This window comes from Podarcis vaucheri, assembly GCF_965113315.1.
Source record: "Podarcis vaucheri genome assembly, chromosome: Z".
Classification (NCBI taxonomy): Eukaryota; Metazoa; Chordata; class Lepidosauria; order Squamata; family Lacertidae; genus Podarcis; species Podarcis vaucheri.
Window position 1 is genome coordinate 2,665,221 of NC_138758.1, and position 15,909 is coordinate 2,681,129.

A 15,909-nucleotide genomic window follows, 5' to 3' on the forward strand; every position below is an offset into this window, starting at 1 on the left:
TGAACATTCCTGCTGTTCAAGTGTCAAAAGAAAGAAAGAAAGAAAGAAAGCAAAAAAATCAAAACACCTGATAGAAAGAAGTAGTCCTTCAGAATTGAAGCTGCTTCACAAATGCCAGTGTAAGATTTTTTATCTTCACAGTTTTCGGTTGAAAACATCGTCAAGTGAGGAAGGCCATTTGATTCCTGTTGCCTGGTTGGTCCAACAAGTTGTTGTATGTGTGTATATATGTGTGTGTGTGTGTGTGTGTGTGTGTGTGTGTGTGTATATATATATATATATATATATATATATATATATATATATATGCTTTAATCTCCAAGTGGTGTAACACAGATTAGTCAAATGATGCCTGGGAACTAATGTTGTCTGCAGCAGGGCATTGCCAAGAAATTCTCCAGCATCTAGAAGCATCAGTCCCTGCCCCAAAGACCTCTGGTTTACATTCAAGAGTCATCTGATGTAGACAGTCCCCTCGTTTCCTCAGTTCTCATTACAAGAAGGCTGTATGAATACCAACAAATGGGTTTGCTCATCCTTGATTGGGTCTTCGGGGGGAGGTTTCTGGAGACAAAAGAGAAATAGCAGTCTCTTAAAACAATTTAATGCAGTGTTTCCCAACTGGGGGCTATATGGCCCCCTGGGGGCCCCAGGATATTCCAATGGGGCCACAGGTGAAAATCACGCAAATGGGGGGGGGGGTCATGTCACAGCACGAGGCTAGGGGGCCACAGAGGGAAGTGAGAAGTGAAGGGGGGAAACCATCATAGTTATTTCTTTAAAATCCTGTTTGGCTGGCTGCTTGGCCAATCAGAAGTGGGTAAGGGGGCAGTCCACCAGGGCTTAGTGCTCCTTTTTTGCCATGTGTGTTTTCTTGGAGCAGTCCTGGTTTGTTTCCGGTGGGAGAGAGCGATTGCTGAGGCTCCCATTTTGACATGTAGAGCCCATGATCCAGAGCCCCCAGGTCAGGTAAGTGTGGTGGTTGTGTGACAATGGGTAGGGCTGGGTGAGCCGGAGCTGCTTATTGCTGCCCCCAGTGTTGGGCCTAGTGGCAGCCTGGGCCTCACTCTGCAAGGAGCAGCATGGTGCAATCTGTTCCAGCGCCTAGTGGATTGAGGCCTTTGGATGTTGCCGAGGGGTGCAGGACCCGTCAGCAGCGTCGGCCTGATTCTGCAAGCCACCGGGTGAAATCTACCCCAGCGTCTAGCCAAGCAGGGTCACCTGGCGCTGCTGACTTTCATCTAGTAAATAACTAAGTGTCTAGTCAGAAGAAAGCCACACTGAGTTCAGTGGGCCTTATTCCCAGATAAGGGTGTGTGGGGCTATAGTGTTTTATCTAGGCAGCCAGGGCTCCTCCGGATGACAAGATGCGCTCATACCTTGGTTGACGAATGCTTTGCAAGTCAAACATTTTAGCTCCCGAATGCTGCAAACCCAGAAGTTCATGTTCCGGTTTGTGAACATTCTTTGGAACCTGAACATCCGATGTACCTTCCAATTGGTTGCAGAAGCTTCCTGCAGCCAATCGGAAGCCATGCCTTGGTTTCCAAACATTTTGGAAGTCAAACGGACTTCCATAACGGATTCTGTTCGACTTCTGAGTTACAACTGTCTTTTTGTCCCAGGCCCATGAGAACAACTTGCTTTTTCAACTTCTGCCATATATATAGAACTCCCTGTGCGCCTTTTGGACTGTATCTGTAGGTTTCCCCCTCTGTGTCAAATGACTGGGGTCACATTAAGTGTTGTTTACCTTTTTATAATACATGGAAGATGGATCTCCCCCGGGAGGTTCTGGACTCTCCTTCTTTGGAGGTTTCTAAGCAGAGGTTGGGTGGCCTATGTCATGGATGCTTTAGCTGAGATTCCTACATTGCAGGGGGTTGGACTAGATGACCTTCGGGCTCCCTTGCAGCTCCATTATTCTATGTTTTTCTGCTTCAACAATATTTCATTATGTTCCTATCGTTTTATGTTATTGTATTTTGTATAAATTATAAAAATTATAAACATGTTCTATTTCCAAACAAAACATTTAAATAGCTACCTTTCTACTTGTAGGACGGGGGGGGGGCATGGGCATAGCCAGGATTTTTGTTGAGGGGGGGCAGAACCTCATATTTGTATTGATTTTTTCTTATGGGGGTGCAGCTGCCCCCCGCTACATCCGGGGCAGGGGGCACAGGAAGGAAACAAGGTTGGGAAACACTGATGTAATGAATCAAATGGTTGTCTTTTTTTAGGAGGGAGAAAAAGCAACACGGAAATAAAATTGAAGGAGACTTCAGAAAGTAATCTGTTACCCAATACATTTTAAGTACTATAAATCTTCCTTACGGACAACTCTGATTAAGTTATTTCAAGGAGAAACTAGAACCATCTGCCACACCATTAAAAGTGTGTGTGTGTGTGTGTGTGTGTGTGTTTGTGTGTGTGTGTGTGTGTGTGTGTGTCATTCTGAGCTTGTGCTTCTCACTCACACATTAGATTGGCCTTAGATAGAGTAGGATTGAATGACCAGTACTCACTTGAAGATCTTCAATGTGCTCTTCAAACATTTGTTTCAGAAACTTTCCAGGCTCAGGAATTGTAGGAAGAATCAACATTTTAATCCTTCAGAACATTGAAAAAGAAAAGAATTAAGGGGTTCTAGATACCAAATTTTGTTTAACTCATTCAACGGTATTTCAGAATTGTTCTCATGATTTATTTAATATTCTACAGCCTTTTAAATGTGTCTGTCGGAAGAAGGGGTTTTGTTTTAATTATTTACTTGTTTTTATCCTGCGTTTTGTTCTGGCAACCACCCTGAGATCCTATGATGAAGGGCAGTATATAAATCATAATCATAATAAATTTACACAAAACTGCACCATGCCAGAATGGTCATATTCTCCCTTATTTCATACCCCTACTCCAGGAACCTTTTAAAGTGAAAGCAGAGCTTTTTGTAAGACAGATATACCATATACAACACACTCAAACAGAAGTCATTAATAAGTCTCTTACCTCTTCAGGTGTATGAGGAATATGATAGTCAGGACTGCCACACATAATGGAAGGAGAATGTATAGAAGGAGAGAAAATGGAAAGTCTCTCTCATCTGAAAAAACAAAGAATGAGAAGTAGTCAGGCACCTGACTCCCATTTAGGAATTTAAAAAGCTGTAATAGCAACAGAGTAGCTTTCCTTTCTATTCCATTTCATGTATATGATTAATATTACCCTTTAATCTCATTTTCTAATTCCCTTCCAACACTATTTCTGGCCTTCTCTGCTCAGAAAAGGGGAACTTGATGGAGAAAATTATAATCATAATTACCATTATAATCTCTTTCCCCAGCTGTTTGCTAAAGTTGAGTGAGCACCAAGGGGTGTAAGTACCCAGAATGGTTATGGAAATATGGGGTTTTTTTTTGGAAATTATGTTGTATTTCTTTTTTATTTATTGTATGTTAACTTTTTGCTGTTTTCTTTTTTGTTTGTTTTATGTTGGTGATGGTGTTCTATGTGTTTGGTGATATATTGTTTAAAACCCTTAATAAATATTTCATTTAAAAAAAACCAGAATGTTTGTTTTCCTCATTCCCTGCCTGACCTTTTCACCATTAATCTATAAAAAAGAAATGCTCTTCTGCTGGTATTTGTGTTGAAAGGCCAACAAGAAAACTTTTGCTGTTTGTTAACTCTATGTTGGCTAGGATTAACATTCAACATTTGACAGTGACCAAGTTCTTAAAAACTGCTAAGTGAAAAATTTGCTGCTTCTTTTCTATAGAAACAAATTCCTGCCCTGCTTTCTTAGCATGTTGTTTTAAAGCAATGGATTTTGAGGGTTGTTTTGCTCTCACAATAAGTAGCAGTTGTGCTTTGAAATAATAAATGTAAAAATGCTTTCATTGCTTTGTCCATTTTTGGATTTTCTCTTAGAAGATGATCATGAGTTTGTAGGGCAGCAGTTGAAGAAGGCGCAAAAAGGGTTTTCTTGTGTGTGTGTGTTTCTTGGTGGCTGATTAGCTGTTTTCCCTGTGTAAAGGTCAGAGGGGGCAGGGTTTCTGTCGAGGCAGGGGATTAGCTGTGGGAGGAGCTTATCAGAGTTTGTAGGGCAGCGGCGTGCGCCTAGCGGCGCGCGCAGTTATACCCATCTTTTAGATTTAGGGGAGCTAGTCTCAAACGTTTGTTGGGGGAGACCTAGGGTTTTTTTTGTGGGGGAAGTTATTTGTCCTGTCTTCAAGCTTTTTATGATGGAGGACCTCTGTAGCCACCCCCAACAACACGATCTCATGATGGAAGGGGAGGGAACAGCTGCAGTCGCCTGCGATTCCTGCGCAATGTTTGCCATCTTGCCAAAGGTTGCAGGCAGCTTTACCTGCAGCAATTGCATGTTGATTGCCCTATTAAAAGACAAAGTCCAGCAACTGGAGGAACGTGTAGCTACGCTCCAAAGAATTAGAGAGCTGGAGCTCTTCTTGGAAGCAACAGAGCACACCGTCCCCACCAAGGAGGAGACAGGGGACTCCCCTGAGAAGGAGGCTTGTTCACCAACACAGGAGCCAGATATATGGAGAAACGTGACTCAAAGAAGTAGGAGGCCCAGGGTCCACTCTGATTGTCTATAAATACACAATCGCTTTGAGGTCCTCTCCCCTAGCATGGAAGACGAAGAGCAGACTCCATTTGAGGATCTCTCCCTCATTACAGTCGATCAGGTATATGAAGATGAGCAGCAAAGTCAGTCCTCAGGGAATGTGCAGGTGACCTTGGAACGGACAGCTCACGGAAGAACCCCGACCAAACCCAAGAGGAGGCGTGTAGTGGTGATAGGGGATTCCCTACTGAGGGGAACAGAAGCAGTGATCTGTGGGCCTGACAAGATGTCTCGGGAAGTGTGCTGTCTCCCCGGGGCTAAGATCCAAGATGTAACTGAACGACTGCAAGGAATCATAAAACCCACTGACGAATACCCCTTCCTCTTGGTTCATGTGGGAACCAATGACACTGCAAGCAATAGCCTCCAGAAGATCAAAAGAGACTACGAGGCTCTCGGCAGGAAATTGAAGCAACTAAATGCACAAATTGTCATCTCGTCTGTCCTCCCAGTTGAACGACGTGGCCCAGGGAGAGAGGGGAAAATAGTGGAAGTGAACAGCTGGCTTCGCAAATGGTGTAAACAGGAACGGTTTGGATTCTTAGATCACGGACTGCAGTTTCTTGAAGATGGACTTCTGGCAAGCGATGGGCTACACCTCACAACGGTTGGGAGAAATGTTTTTGCCAAAAATCTCAGAAACCTCATCAGGAGGGCTTTAAACTGACTAATGTGGGGGAGGGAGACAATGCTCCTGAAGGTAGGAGTCTATCAATTAATGAAGATGATCATCCAAATGTCATAGACCAAATGGAGCAAACAGCACGCGGACCTAGTGGTGGGAGGAAAAAATCCTTAAATAAGAGACACGGGGGAATGATTAATGGACTTCAATGTCTGTACACTAATGCGCAAAGCATGGGAAATAAACAAGATGAGCTTGAGCTCTTGGTACAGCAAACTAAATATGACATAATAGGCATCACTGAAACCTGGTGGGATAAGTCCCACGATTGGAATGTAATAATGGGGGGATACAATCTATTTCAGAGAAACAGACCAGACAAGAAAGGAGGAGGAGTGGCGTTATATGTCAGGGATGTGTATACCTGTGAAGAGATCCAAGATTTAGAACCTCAAAGCCAAAGTGAGAGCATTTGGGTCAAAATTAAGGGAGAGAAGAATAACAGAGACCTCATTGTGGGAGTTTACTATAGATCCCCAAGCCAAACGGAGGACATAGATGATGCCTTCCTGGAACAGATGGCCAAGCATGCAAAAGGAAGGGAGATAGTAGTAATGGGGGACTTCAATTACCCGGATATTTGTTGGACGTCAAACTCAGCCAAGAGCATAAGGTCAAACAGATTCCTCACTGGCCTTGCAGACAACTTCATTGTCCAGAAAGTGGGAGAAGCAACAAGAGGAACAGCCATTTTAGATCTGGTCCTAACCAATGTTGATGACCTGGTTAGTGGGGTAGATGTGGAAGGATCATTAGGCGCGAGTGATCATGCTCTTCTGAAGTTTACTATACAGCGGAAAGGAGCAGCCAAGCATACTATGACTCAATTTCTTGACTTTAAGAAAGCCGACTTCATAAAACTTAGGGAAGTGCTGGGTGAGATCCCATGGACAGCAATACTTAATGGAAAGGGAGTTCATGATGGCTGGGAGTTTGTTAAGAGGGAGATAGTAAAAGCACAACGACAGGCAATACCAATGAGACGGAAACATGGAAGGTGCCTAAAGAAGCCAGGGTGGCTATCTAAAGAACTTTTAACTGAATTAAGATTAAAAAAGGATGTGCACAAAAAATGGAAAAGGGGGGAAACCACCAAAGAGGAATTCAAACAAATAGCCAGCACGTGTAGACACAAAGTCAGAAAAGCTAAAGCACAGAATGAACTCAGGCTTGCTAGAGAGGTTAAAAGCAACAAAAAAGGCTTTTATGGGTATGTTCGTAGCAAAAGGAAGAACAAAGAAACTGTGGGGTCACTCAGAGGAGAAGATGGTGAAATGCAAACAGGGGACACAGAAAGGGCTGAACTACTCAATGCCTTCTTTGCCTCAGTCTTCTCCGATAAAGAAAACAATGCCCGACCTGAAGAATTTGGAGCAAATGATTCAGCAAAGGAAACACAGCCCAGAATAACTAAGGAGATAGTACAAGAATATTTGGCTAGTTTAGATGTATTCAAGTCTCCAGGGCCAGATGAACTGCATCCAAGAGTATTAAAAGAACTGGCAGATGTGATCTCAGAACCACTGGCAGTCATCTTTGAGAATTCCTGGAGAACAGGCGAAGTCCCGGCAGACTGGAGGAGGGCAAATGTTGTCCCTATTTTCAAAAAGGGGGAAAGAGAGGACCCAAATAATTACCGCCCAGTCAGTCTGACATCAATACCAGGGAAGATTCTGGAGCAGATCATTAAGCAAACAGTCTGTGAGCACCTAGAAAGGAATGCTGTGATCACCAATAGTCAGCATGGATTTCTGAAAAATAAGTCATGTCAGACTAACCTGATCTCGTTTTTTGACAGAATTACAAGCCTGGTAGATGAAGGGAACGCAGTGGATGTAGCCTACCTTGATTTCAGCAAGGCATTTGACAAGGTGCCCCATGATATTCTTGTAAAGAAGCTGGTAAAATGCGGTCTTGACTATGCTACCACTCAGTGGATTTGTAACTGGCTGACTGACCGAACCCAAAGGGTGCTCATCAATGGTTCCTCTTCATCCTGGAGAAGAGTGACTAATGGGGTGCCACAGGGTTCTGTCTTGGGCCCGGTCTTATTCAACATCTTTATCAACGACTTGGATGATGGACTCAAGGGCATCCTGATCAAATTTGCAGATGACACCAAACTGGGAGGGGTGGCTAACACCCCAGAGGACAGGATCACACTTCAAAACGACCTTGACAGATTAGAGAACTGGGCAAAAACAAACAAGATGAATTTTAACAGGGAGAAATGTAAAGTATTGCACTTGGGCAAAAAAAATATGAGAGGCACAAATACAAGATGGGTGACACCTGGCTTGAGAGCAGTACATGTGAAAAGGATCTAGGAGTCTTGGTTGACCACAAACTTGACATGAGCCAACAGTGTGACGCGGCAGCTAAAAAAGCCAATGCAATTCTGGGCTGCATCAATAGGAGTATAGCATCTAGATCAAGGGAAGTAATAGTGCCACTGTATTCTGCTCTGGTCAGACCTCACCTGGAGTACTGTGTCCAGTTCTGGGCACCACAGTTCAAGAGGGACACTGACAAACTGGAACGTGTCCAGAGGAGGGCAACCAAAATGGTCAAAGGCCTGGAAACGATGCCTTATGAGGAACGGCTAAGGGAGCTGGGCATGTTTAGCCTGGAGAAGAGGAGGTTAAGGGGTGATATGATAGCCATGTTCAAATATATAAAAGGATGTCACATAGAGGAGGGAGAAAGGTTGTTTTCTGCTGCTCCAGAGAAGCGGACACGGAGCAATGGATCCAAACTACAAGAAAGAAGATTCCACCTAAACATTAGGAAGAACTTCCTGACAGTAAGAGCTGTTCGACAGTGGAATTTGCTGCCAAGGAGTGTGGTGGAGTCTCCTTCTTTAGAGGTCTTTAAGCAGAGGCTTGACAACCATATGTCAGGAGTGCTCTGATGGTGTTTCCTGCTTGGCAGGGGGTTGGACTCGATGGCCCTTGTGGTCTCTTCCAACTCTATGATTCTATGATTCTATGAATAAAATTTTGTTGTTTCTGATGCAGCAATGTATTAACTATTTGGAATGAAAAGTTGCATTCTATAAAACTAACCTTGCTATTTCTTATGCTGTGCAAGTTTATTCAATGGAACCAGATTCAATATATCTTTCCAACCAAAGGCAAAACTACTTAAAAATAATTTTAGATCCATTGAAAAATTTCCTCCATGAAACTTTCATGAATATTCATTTCCTTATTTCCCCCCAACCCTAATTTGATTTATATATTAATAGCTCCTGTAAAAGTAACACAGCTGTGTCTTCTTCCACAATTCACTGCCACACCTGATCTTAATGATATTTTTTTCTTTGAACCTGACTTGATTCTGTAAATTGATGGCTCTTGTAGAACAAATGACCGTGATGATTCAGGCCTGATTATGTTGTGGTATGTGATTATGAAATTCTTGAAGCTTATTTCCTTTCAGTTATTGAAAGGTGCTCCAATTTGCTATGCCCAGATGGCTGAATCCTTTACAAATAGCTGTTTGGAAGATAGTAGGTATCAGAGTGCAAGTGCTAGTGATTTGCACACTTTTGAGCATTCATGCCCACCAAAGAAAAAGCCTAGAGAACCTGATTCCCTATTATTTATTTATGTTCATGAAATACCAATGTCGTTTTTGTATTCCAGTGACTGATTCCAGGCCGCTATTGGATATGTAAGAGAGTGTGTCTGACTGTTTTCCGCATATTAGTATGGTACTTGTTATGTAGGATCAGTACTTTCTCCTTTGTGAGTAACAAATATTCTGCCAAAACAAGGTGCCATGTTGAAATGAATCCGGAACTATCTTCCTTTCAAAAAACAGAGGGAATGTTGGAGAAAATAGTAATTTCCTAAAACTCATCATTTTGCTGGTTCCATTTTCTTTTGAGTTTATGACCTAGCTAAAATGAAAAGAATTGTCCTAGAATGTTGTTTCTGTTTCAAACATTGAAAATTTTGGACAAAATGGATTGCTTCAAGAAGTGGCAGAGAGATATCTCTAGATTTGTCTGGCAGGGCAAGAAGCCTAGAATAAAATTTAAAATACTAACAGATGCAAAGGAAAGAGGTGGATTTGCCCTGCCATACCTTAAACTTTATTATGAATCAGCAGCTTTTTGCTGGTTGAAATAATGGCTGCTTCCTGAAAACACAGACATTTTGGATTTAGAGGGTTTTAATAATGTATTTGGATGGCATGCATACTTGTGGTATGATAAGGTCAAAGCACATAAAGCATTTAAAAGCCATATTGTCAGGAAAGCATTGTTTAATGTTTGGATAAGATATAAGGACCTACTGGAAAACAAAACCCCAAGGTGGCTGTCACCGATGGAAGCGAAAGCTCAGAAAAAGCTCAATATGGAGGTCAAATGGCTGAAATATTGGAAAATTTTGGAACAAGAGGGAGATAGACTGAAATTGCAGAGTTTTGAGAAATTAAAAAATAAAGTGCGAGACTGGCTTCATTATTATCAGATAATGGAGGCATACAATTTGGACAAGAAAATTGGCTTCCAGGTGGAAAAATCAAAATTAGAAACAGAACTGCTAGAACCCAAAACTAAGATTTTGTCAAAGATGTATAACTTGCTGTTGAAATGGAATACACAGGATGAAATGGTGAAATCTGCTATGATTAAATGGGCACAAGATGTTGGACATAACATAATGATGGCTGACTGGGAACAGTTATGGACCACAGGTATGAAATTCACGGCATGTAATGCCTTAAGAGAGAATATTATGAAAATGATATACAGGTGGTACATGACACCAGTCAAGCTTGCAAAAATCTATCATTTGCCCGATAATAAATGTTGGAAATGTAAAGAAACTGAAGGTACATTCTTTCACCTTTGGTGGACGTGCCCAAGGATTAAGGCTTTCTGGGAGATGATTTATAATGAAATGAAAAGGGTATTTAAATATACCTTTCTGAAGAAACCAGAGGCCTTTCTCCTGGGCATGGTCGGCCAAATGGTGCCAAAGAAGGACAGAACTTTTTTTATGTATGCCACAACAGCAGCAAGAACACTTATTGCAAAGTACTGGAAGACACAAGATCTACCCACTCTGGAAGAATGGCAGATGAAGGTGATGGACTACATGGAATTGGCGGAAATGACTGGCAGAATCCGAGACCAGGGAGAAGAGTCGGTGGACTATTTACAGAAATATTGCAAAATTAATGAATGTTAGAATGATGTCAGAATGAAGTTAAGTGGTTTAAGCAGCAATGTTATAAAGGTGTATGTAAAAATGAACTGTTAACAGGTGAGAATCTAAATCATAGAATCATAGAATCATAGAGTTGGAAGAGACCACAAGGGCCATCGAGTCCAACCCCCTGCCAAGCAGGAAACACCATCAGAGCACTCCTGACATATGGTTGTCAAGCCTCTGCTTAAAGACCTCCAAAGTAGGAGACTCCACCACACTCCTTGGCAGCAAATTCCACTGTCGAACAGCTCTTACTGTCAGGAAGTTCTTCCTAATGTTTAGGTGGAATCTTCTTTCTTGTAGTTTGGATCCATTGCTCCGTGTCCGCTTCTCTGGAGCAGCAGAAAACAACCTTTCTCCCTCCTCTATGTGACATCCTTTTATATATTTGAACATGGCTATCATATCACCCCTTAACCTCCTCTTCTCCAGGCTAAACATGCCCAGCTCCCTTAGCCGTTCCTCATAAGGCATCGTTTCCAGGCCTTTGACCATTTTGGTTGCCCTCCTCTGGACACGTTCCAGTTTGTCAGTGTCCTTCTTGAATTGTGGTGCCCAGAACTGGACACAGTACTCCAGGTGTGGTCTGACCAGAGCAGAATACAGTGGCACTATTACTTCCCTTGATCTAGATGCTATACTCCTATTGATGCAGCCCAGAATTGCATTGGCTTTTTTAGCTGCCGCGTCACACTGTTGGCTCATGTCAAGTTTGTGGTCAACCAAGACTCCTAGATCCTTTTCACATGTACTGCTCTCAAGCCAGGTGTCACCCATCTTGTATTTGTGCCTCTCATTTTTTTTGCCCAAGTGCAATACTTTACATTTCTCCCTGTTAAAATTCATCTTGTTTATTTTTGCCCAGTTCTCTAATCTGTCAAGGTCGTTTTGAAGTGTGATCCTGTCCTCTGGGGTGTTAGCCACCCCTCCCAGTTTGGTGTCATCTGCAAATTTGATCAGGATGCCCTTGAGTCCATCATCCAAGTCGTTGATAAAGATGTTGAATAAGACCGGGCCCAAGACAGAACCCTGTGGCACCCCACTAGTCACTCTTCTCCAGGATGAAGAGGAACCATTGATGAGCACCCTTTGGGTTCGGTCAGTCAGCCAGTTACAAATCCACTGAGTGGTAGCATAGTCAAGACCGCATTTTACCAGCTTCTTTACAAGAATAGTTAATTCAGCAATTAAAGTTATAATATATTATGTTAAAGGACTAAGATAAAAACAAAGAGGGAAAGAAATTGCTGAATTAACTAACTGAATTGGAATACAAAAAAGGGAGGTGCGAGGACGTCAGGGAAACAAGGAAATGAATGTAAGGTATTTAAAGACTGATGTATTTTTTTAAGTGTTTTTTTATCTTTTTTGTATTTTGTATTTTTTCTTTTATTTTTACTTTTGTCTTTTTCTTCTTTTTTAATTCATGTAATTCTTTTCTTTGAAACCTTAATAAATATCATTTAAAAAAAAATAAAATGAAAAGAATTGTTCCTGCCTACCTTTTATGGCAAGTCCTAGGCTCTGTGGTTTAACCCACAGCAGCACCTGTGTCCCCTTTTTTTTTTTTTGCCAATCAGAAGGTCGGCGGTTTGAATCCCCACCATGGGGTGAGCTCCCGTTGCTCGGTCCCTTCTCCTGCAAACCTAGCAGTTCGAAAGCACGTCCAAGTGCAAGTAGATAAATAGGTACCACTCTGGCGGGAAGGTAAACGGCGTTTCCATGCGCTGCTCTGGTTCGCCAGAAGCAGCTTAGTCATGCTGGCCACATGACCGGAAGCTGTACGCCGGCTCCCTCGGCCAGTAAAAAGAGATGAGTGCCGCAACCCCAGAGTCGGTCACGACTGGACCTAATGGTCAGGGGTCCCTTTACTTTTACCTTTTATGGTACACTGTACGTAGTGAATGCTTGTTCCAGCACATTTGGATATGGTTCTTTACAGCCTCCTCCTTATTTTTGAGGCTGTCCCTATGCACATTTGTATTTCACTTGTATTTTCTTTTGGGTTTCTGGGAGGGATAGCTCCAGCCTAGAAACCCTTTTAAATTTATCCAGCAGACCTTCCCTGCTCCAGGTTCTCTTTACTCAACATGCAAGGGGTTGCTGGTGCCAGCATGGGACCAACTAAGAGGCCGTGTGTGGTACAGCCGCGGGGGGGGGGGGCGGGGCGGGGAGAGTATGCAAGTGAGGAGGCCCTGGGAAGGCTGCACACAGTGGCTCATCTGAAAGCGGTCTACTGTTTGAGATACCCTGGGTTAAGACATTAGCAATTTCAGGGAATTTCAGGGGTACAGGAACAACAATTTTAATTAAAGGGTTTCCAAAGACAGCTTTGCCAGATGTCAGCAAATGAAGTTGTACCAGAGGAAAGAAACTTGGATCTTTGCCAAGTAGCAGGATGCACTGTGAAGCACTGACCTTCTACCAGATTAGAATTTATTTGTAACCTATAAATATAAAATCTGTGCAGAGATTTAGTTCTTTTGATTTGGTTCATACAGTCAGCTCAGCAGTTCATTACCAAGAGTCTTACAAAGTTTCTTCTCACCTACTTCTACTGCCTCGCTCCACTCGCTCCAGGGATCATGTGTGCGCTTACAGTTGGCCTTAGAAGTCCTGGCTCTCACCCGGAAAGTGTAGCATTGTTTACTCTTGAGAGTGAGTGTTACATTGTTACATGACCTGTAAATCTTCAAAGAGCAACAAAAAATTGTTTGTATAATCTATTGGTGATATTGTTTCTTTTATTTTAATGAAAAATAAACTCACAACATACCATAATACAAAAATGAAAACCAACAGTCACATCTAACCCACTAAATGAGTTGATGTGCTGTAGATTTAAAACAGACAAGAGCTTTGAAGAATTGCTTTTGATTGAAACGGATTTCACATATGATACTTCTGACAGGACTGCTTTAAAATATAAAACAGGAATTCTCTGTTTGCCTATGTGGCAAACGTGTCAGATTCCTGCCCAGGAAGTTGAACAAAATCATATCCACAGAGAGGCAGCTTGAAAACGAGTCTTTGCGAGCTTAAAAATGGAGCACTGGCCTTAACTGTGAGTATTCCTTCCACCTGAAAGTGGGAGGGCATCCTGCAAATTGTTAATTGGCCCTCTGGTCTCTGGGAGCAAAGGACTACCACCCGTCCAAAGGAAGGAGAGTTGCACATGCCAGATGTGCGTAACCAAAGGTGCATTCTATCTAAAGGAAATGACACAGGTTGGGTGACCACCCTTACTCCTTGTGACAAGCAGTGAGATAAGTGTAGAAGTCTGCCATTAGAGAAGCTTAAGTTGTTCTCCTGTACCATATTTCTGTTTGCTGCCTGTTTGTGCCTGCAGCACCATGAGAATACCTTCCAAGTGGTTTCATAGATTTTGTTGGTAGACTGATTCTGTGAGGCTAGGATTGTATTGATCAAGTGTGGACTGTAGCCTTAAAAATAGTTGGTCATGTGTTTGAAGGTGGGGGATGAGTGCGCTTTGTTTAGGTGCAAAATGTCTGAGTACCAAATTAATAATAATAATAATAATAATAATAATAATAATAATAATAATAATAATAATTATTTCTTATTTATACCCTGCCCACGTGGCTGGGTTTTTCCAGCCACTCTGGGCGGCTTCCAACAGAATATTAAAATACAATAATTAAACATTAAACATTAAAAGCTTCCCTAAACAAGGCTGCCTTCAGATGTCTTCTAAAAGTCTGGTAGTTTTCTCTTTGACATCTGGTGGGAGGGCGTTCCACAGGGCAGGTGCCACTACCGAGAAGCCCCTCTGCCTGGTTCCCTGTAACTTGGCTTGTCGCAGAAGAATTGTACTCAGAAACGTACTGGGAGCCAGTGTAGGTTTTTCAAGTAGTCTCGGTGGCCGCTCCCAGTCACCAGTCTAGCTTACGCATTCTGAATTAGTTGTAGTTTCTGGGTCACCTTCAAAGGTAGCCCCACATAGAGCACATTGCAATAGTCCAAGCGAGAGATAACTAGAGCATGCACCACTCTGGCGAGACAGTCTGCAGGCAGGTAGGGTCTCATCCTGCGTACCAGATGGAGCTGGTAGACAGCTGCCCTGGACACAGAATTGACCTGCGCCTCCATGGACAGCTGTGAGTCCAAAATGACTCCCAGGCTGTGCACCTGGTCCTTCAGGGGCACAGTTACCCCATTCAGGACCAGGGAGTCCTCCACACCTGCCTGCCTCCTGTCCCCCAAAAAGAGTACTTCTGTCTTGTCAGGATTCAACCTCAATCTGTTAGTCATCATCCATCCTCCAACTGCCTCCAGACACTCACACAGGACCTTCACTGCCTTCACTGGTTCTGATTTGAAAGAGAGGTAGAACTGTGTATCATCCGCATAGTGATGAACACCCAGCCCAAACCCCATGATGATCTCTCCCAGTGGCTGCAAGCAGATGTTAAAAGCATGGGGGAGAGGACAGAACCCTGAGGCACCCCACAAGTGAGAGCCCAGGGGTCTGAACACTCATCCCCCACACCACTTTCTGAACATGGCCCAGGAGGAAGGAGCGGAACCCCTGTATAACAGTGCCCCCAGCTCCCAGCCCCTCTAGACGGCCCAGAAGGATGTTATGGTCGATGGTGTCAAAAGCCGCTGAGAGATCCAACAGAACTAGGAAACAGCTCTCACCTTTGTCCCTAGCCCGCCAGAGATCATTGACCAGTGCAACCAAGGCAGTTTCAGTCCTATGATGAGGCCTGAATCCCGATTGGAAGGGATCCAAATGGTCCGCATCCTCCAGGCGTGCCTGGAGTTGTTCAGCAACCACTCGCTCAATCAGCTTGCCCAAGAATGGCAGATTTGAGACTGGGCGATAGTTGGCTATATTGGCTGCATCTAAAGATGGTTTTTTAAGAAGTGGTTTGATAACTGCCTCTTTCAACGGGTCTCCCTCACAAAGAGAAGAATTCAACACCCCGTGAAGCCCACCGCCCAGCCCTTCCCGGCTAGCTTTTATAAGCCAGGATGGGCAAGGGTCAAGGAGACAGGTGGTTGGTTTCACTCATCCAAGCAGCCTGTCCACATCCTCGGAGGTAACAGATTGGAATTGATCCCATGTAACAGGACCAGACAGAACTCTAGCACTCTCCCACCCCGGCCCTGCTCCCACTGTGGAGTCTACCTCTTCCTGAATCTGAGCGACTTTATCTGCAAAAAACTTTGCAGGAGATCATGTGGCTGTACTGGGCCCCAATGTAGCAGGTGGTTCCGCTAAATTGCGAACCACCTGAGTCTCCTGCTGCTGTTTTCTGCAGATGGAATATAGGTGGTGAAGAAAGTCTTCTTCGTTGTCGCTACTGCCACTTGGTAGGCTCGAC

At 43.3% G+C, this 15,909-nt stretch overlaps 1 protein-coding gene across 2 annotated transcripts in view; it reads right to left on the reverse strand.

Annotated features, from left to right (window-relative positions):
* Nucleotides 1-423: 423 nt before the first annotated feature.
* Nucleotides 424-15,909, reverse strand: part of IL13RA1 (interleukin 13 receptor subunit alpha 1) — a 39,283-nt gene continuing 23,797 nt past the window's right edge. The window contains exons 7-10 of one of the 2 annotated variants that reach the window (XM_082207471.1): nucleotides 13,107-13,248; nucleotides 3,010-3,103; nucleotides 2,529-2,613; nucleotides 424-564 (exon numbers count right to left, since the gene is read on the reverse strand). In XM_082207471.1, coding sequence (XP_082063597.1) covers nucleotides 484-564; nucleotides 2,529-2,613; nucleotides 3,010-3,103; nucleotides 13,107-13,248 — 402 coding nt within the window. In that variant the 3' untranslated portion in view covers nucleotides 424-483. Of the gene's footprint in view, nucleotides 565-2,528; nucleotides 2,614-3,009; nucleotides 3,104-13,106; nucleotides 13,249-15,909 lie in introns of those variants that run through there. The other variant, XM_082207472.1, reaches the window with a different exon arrangement.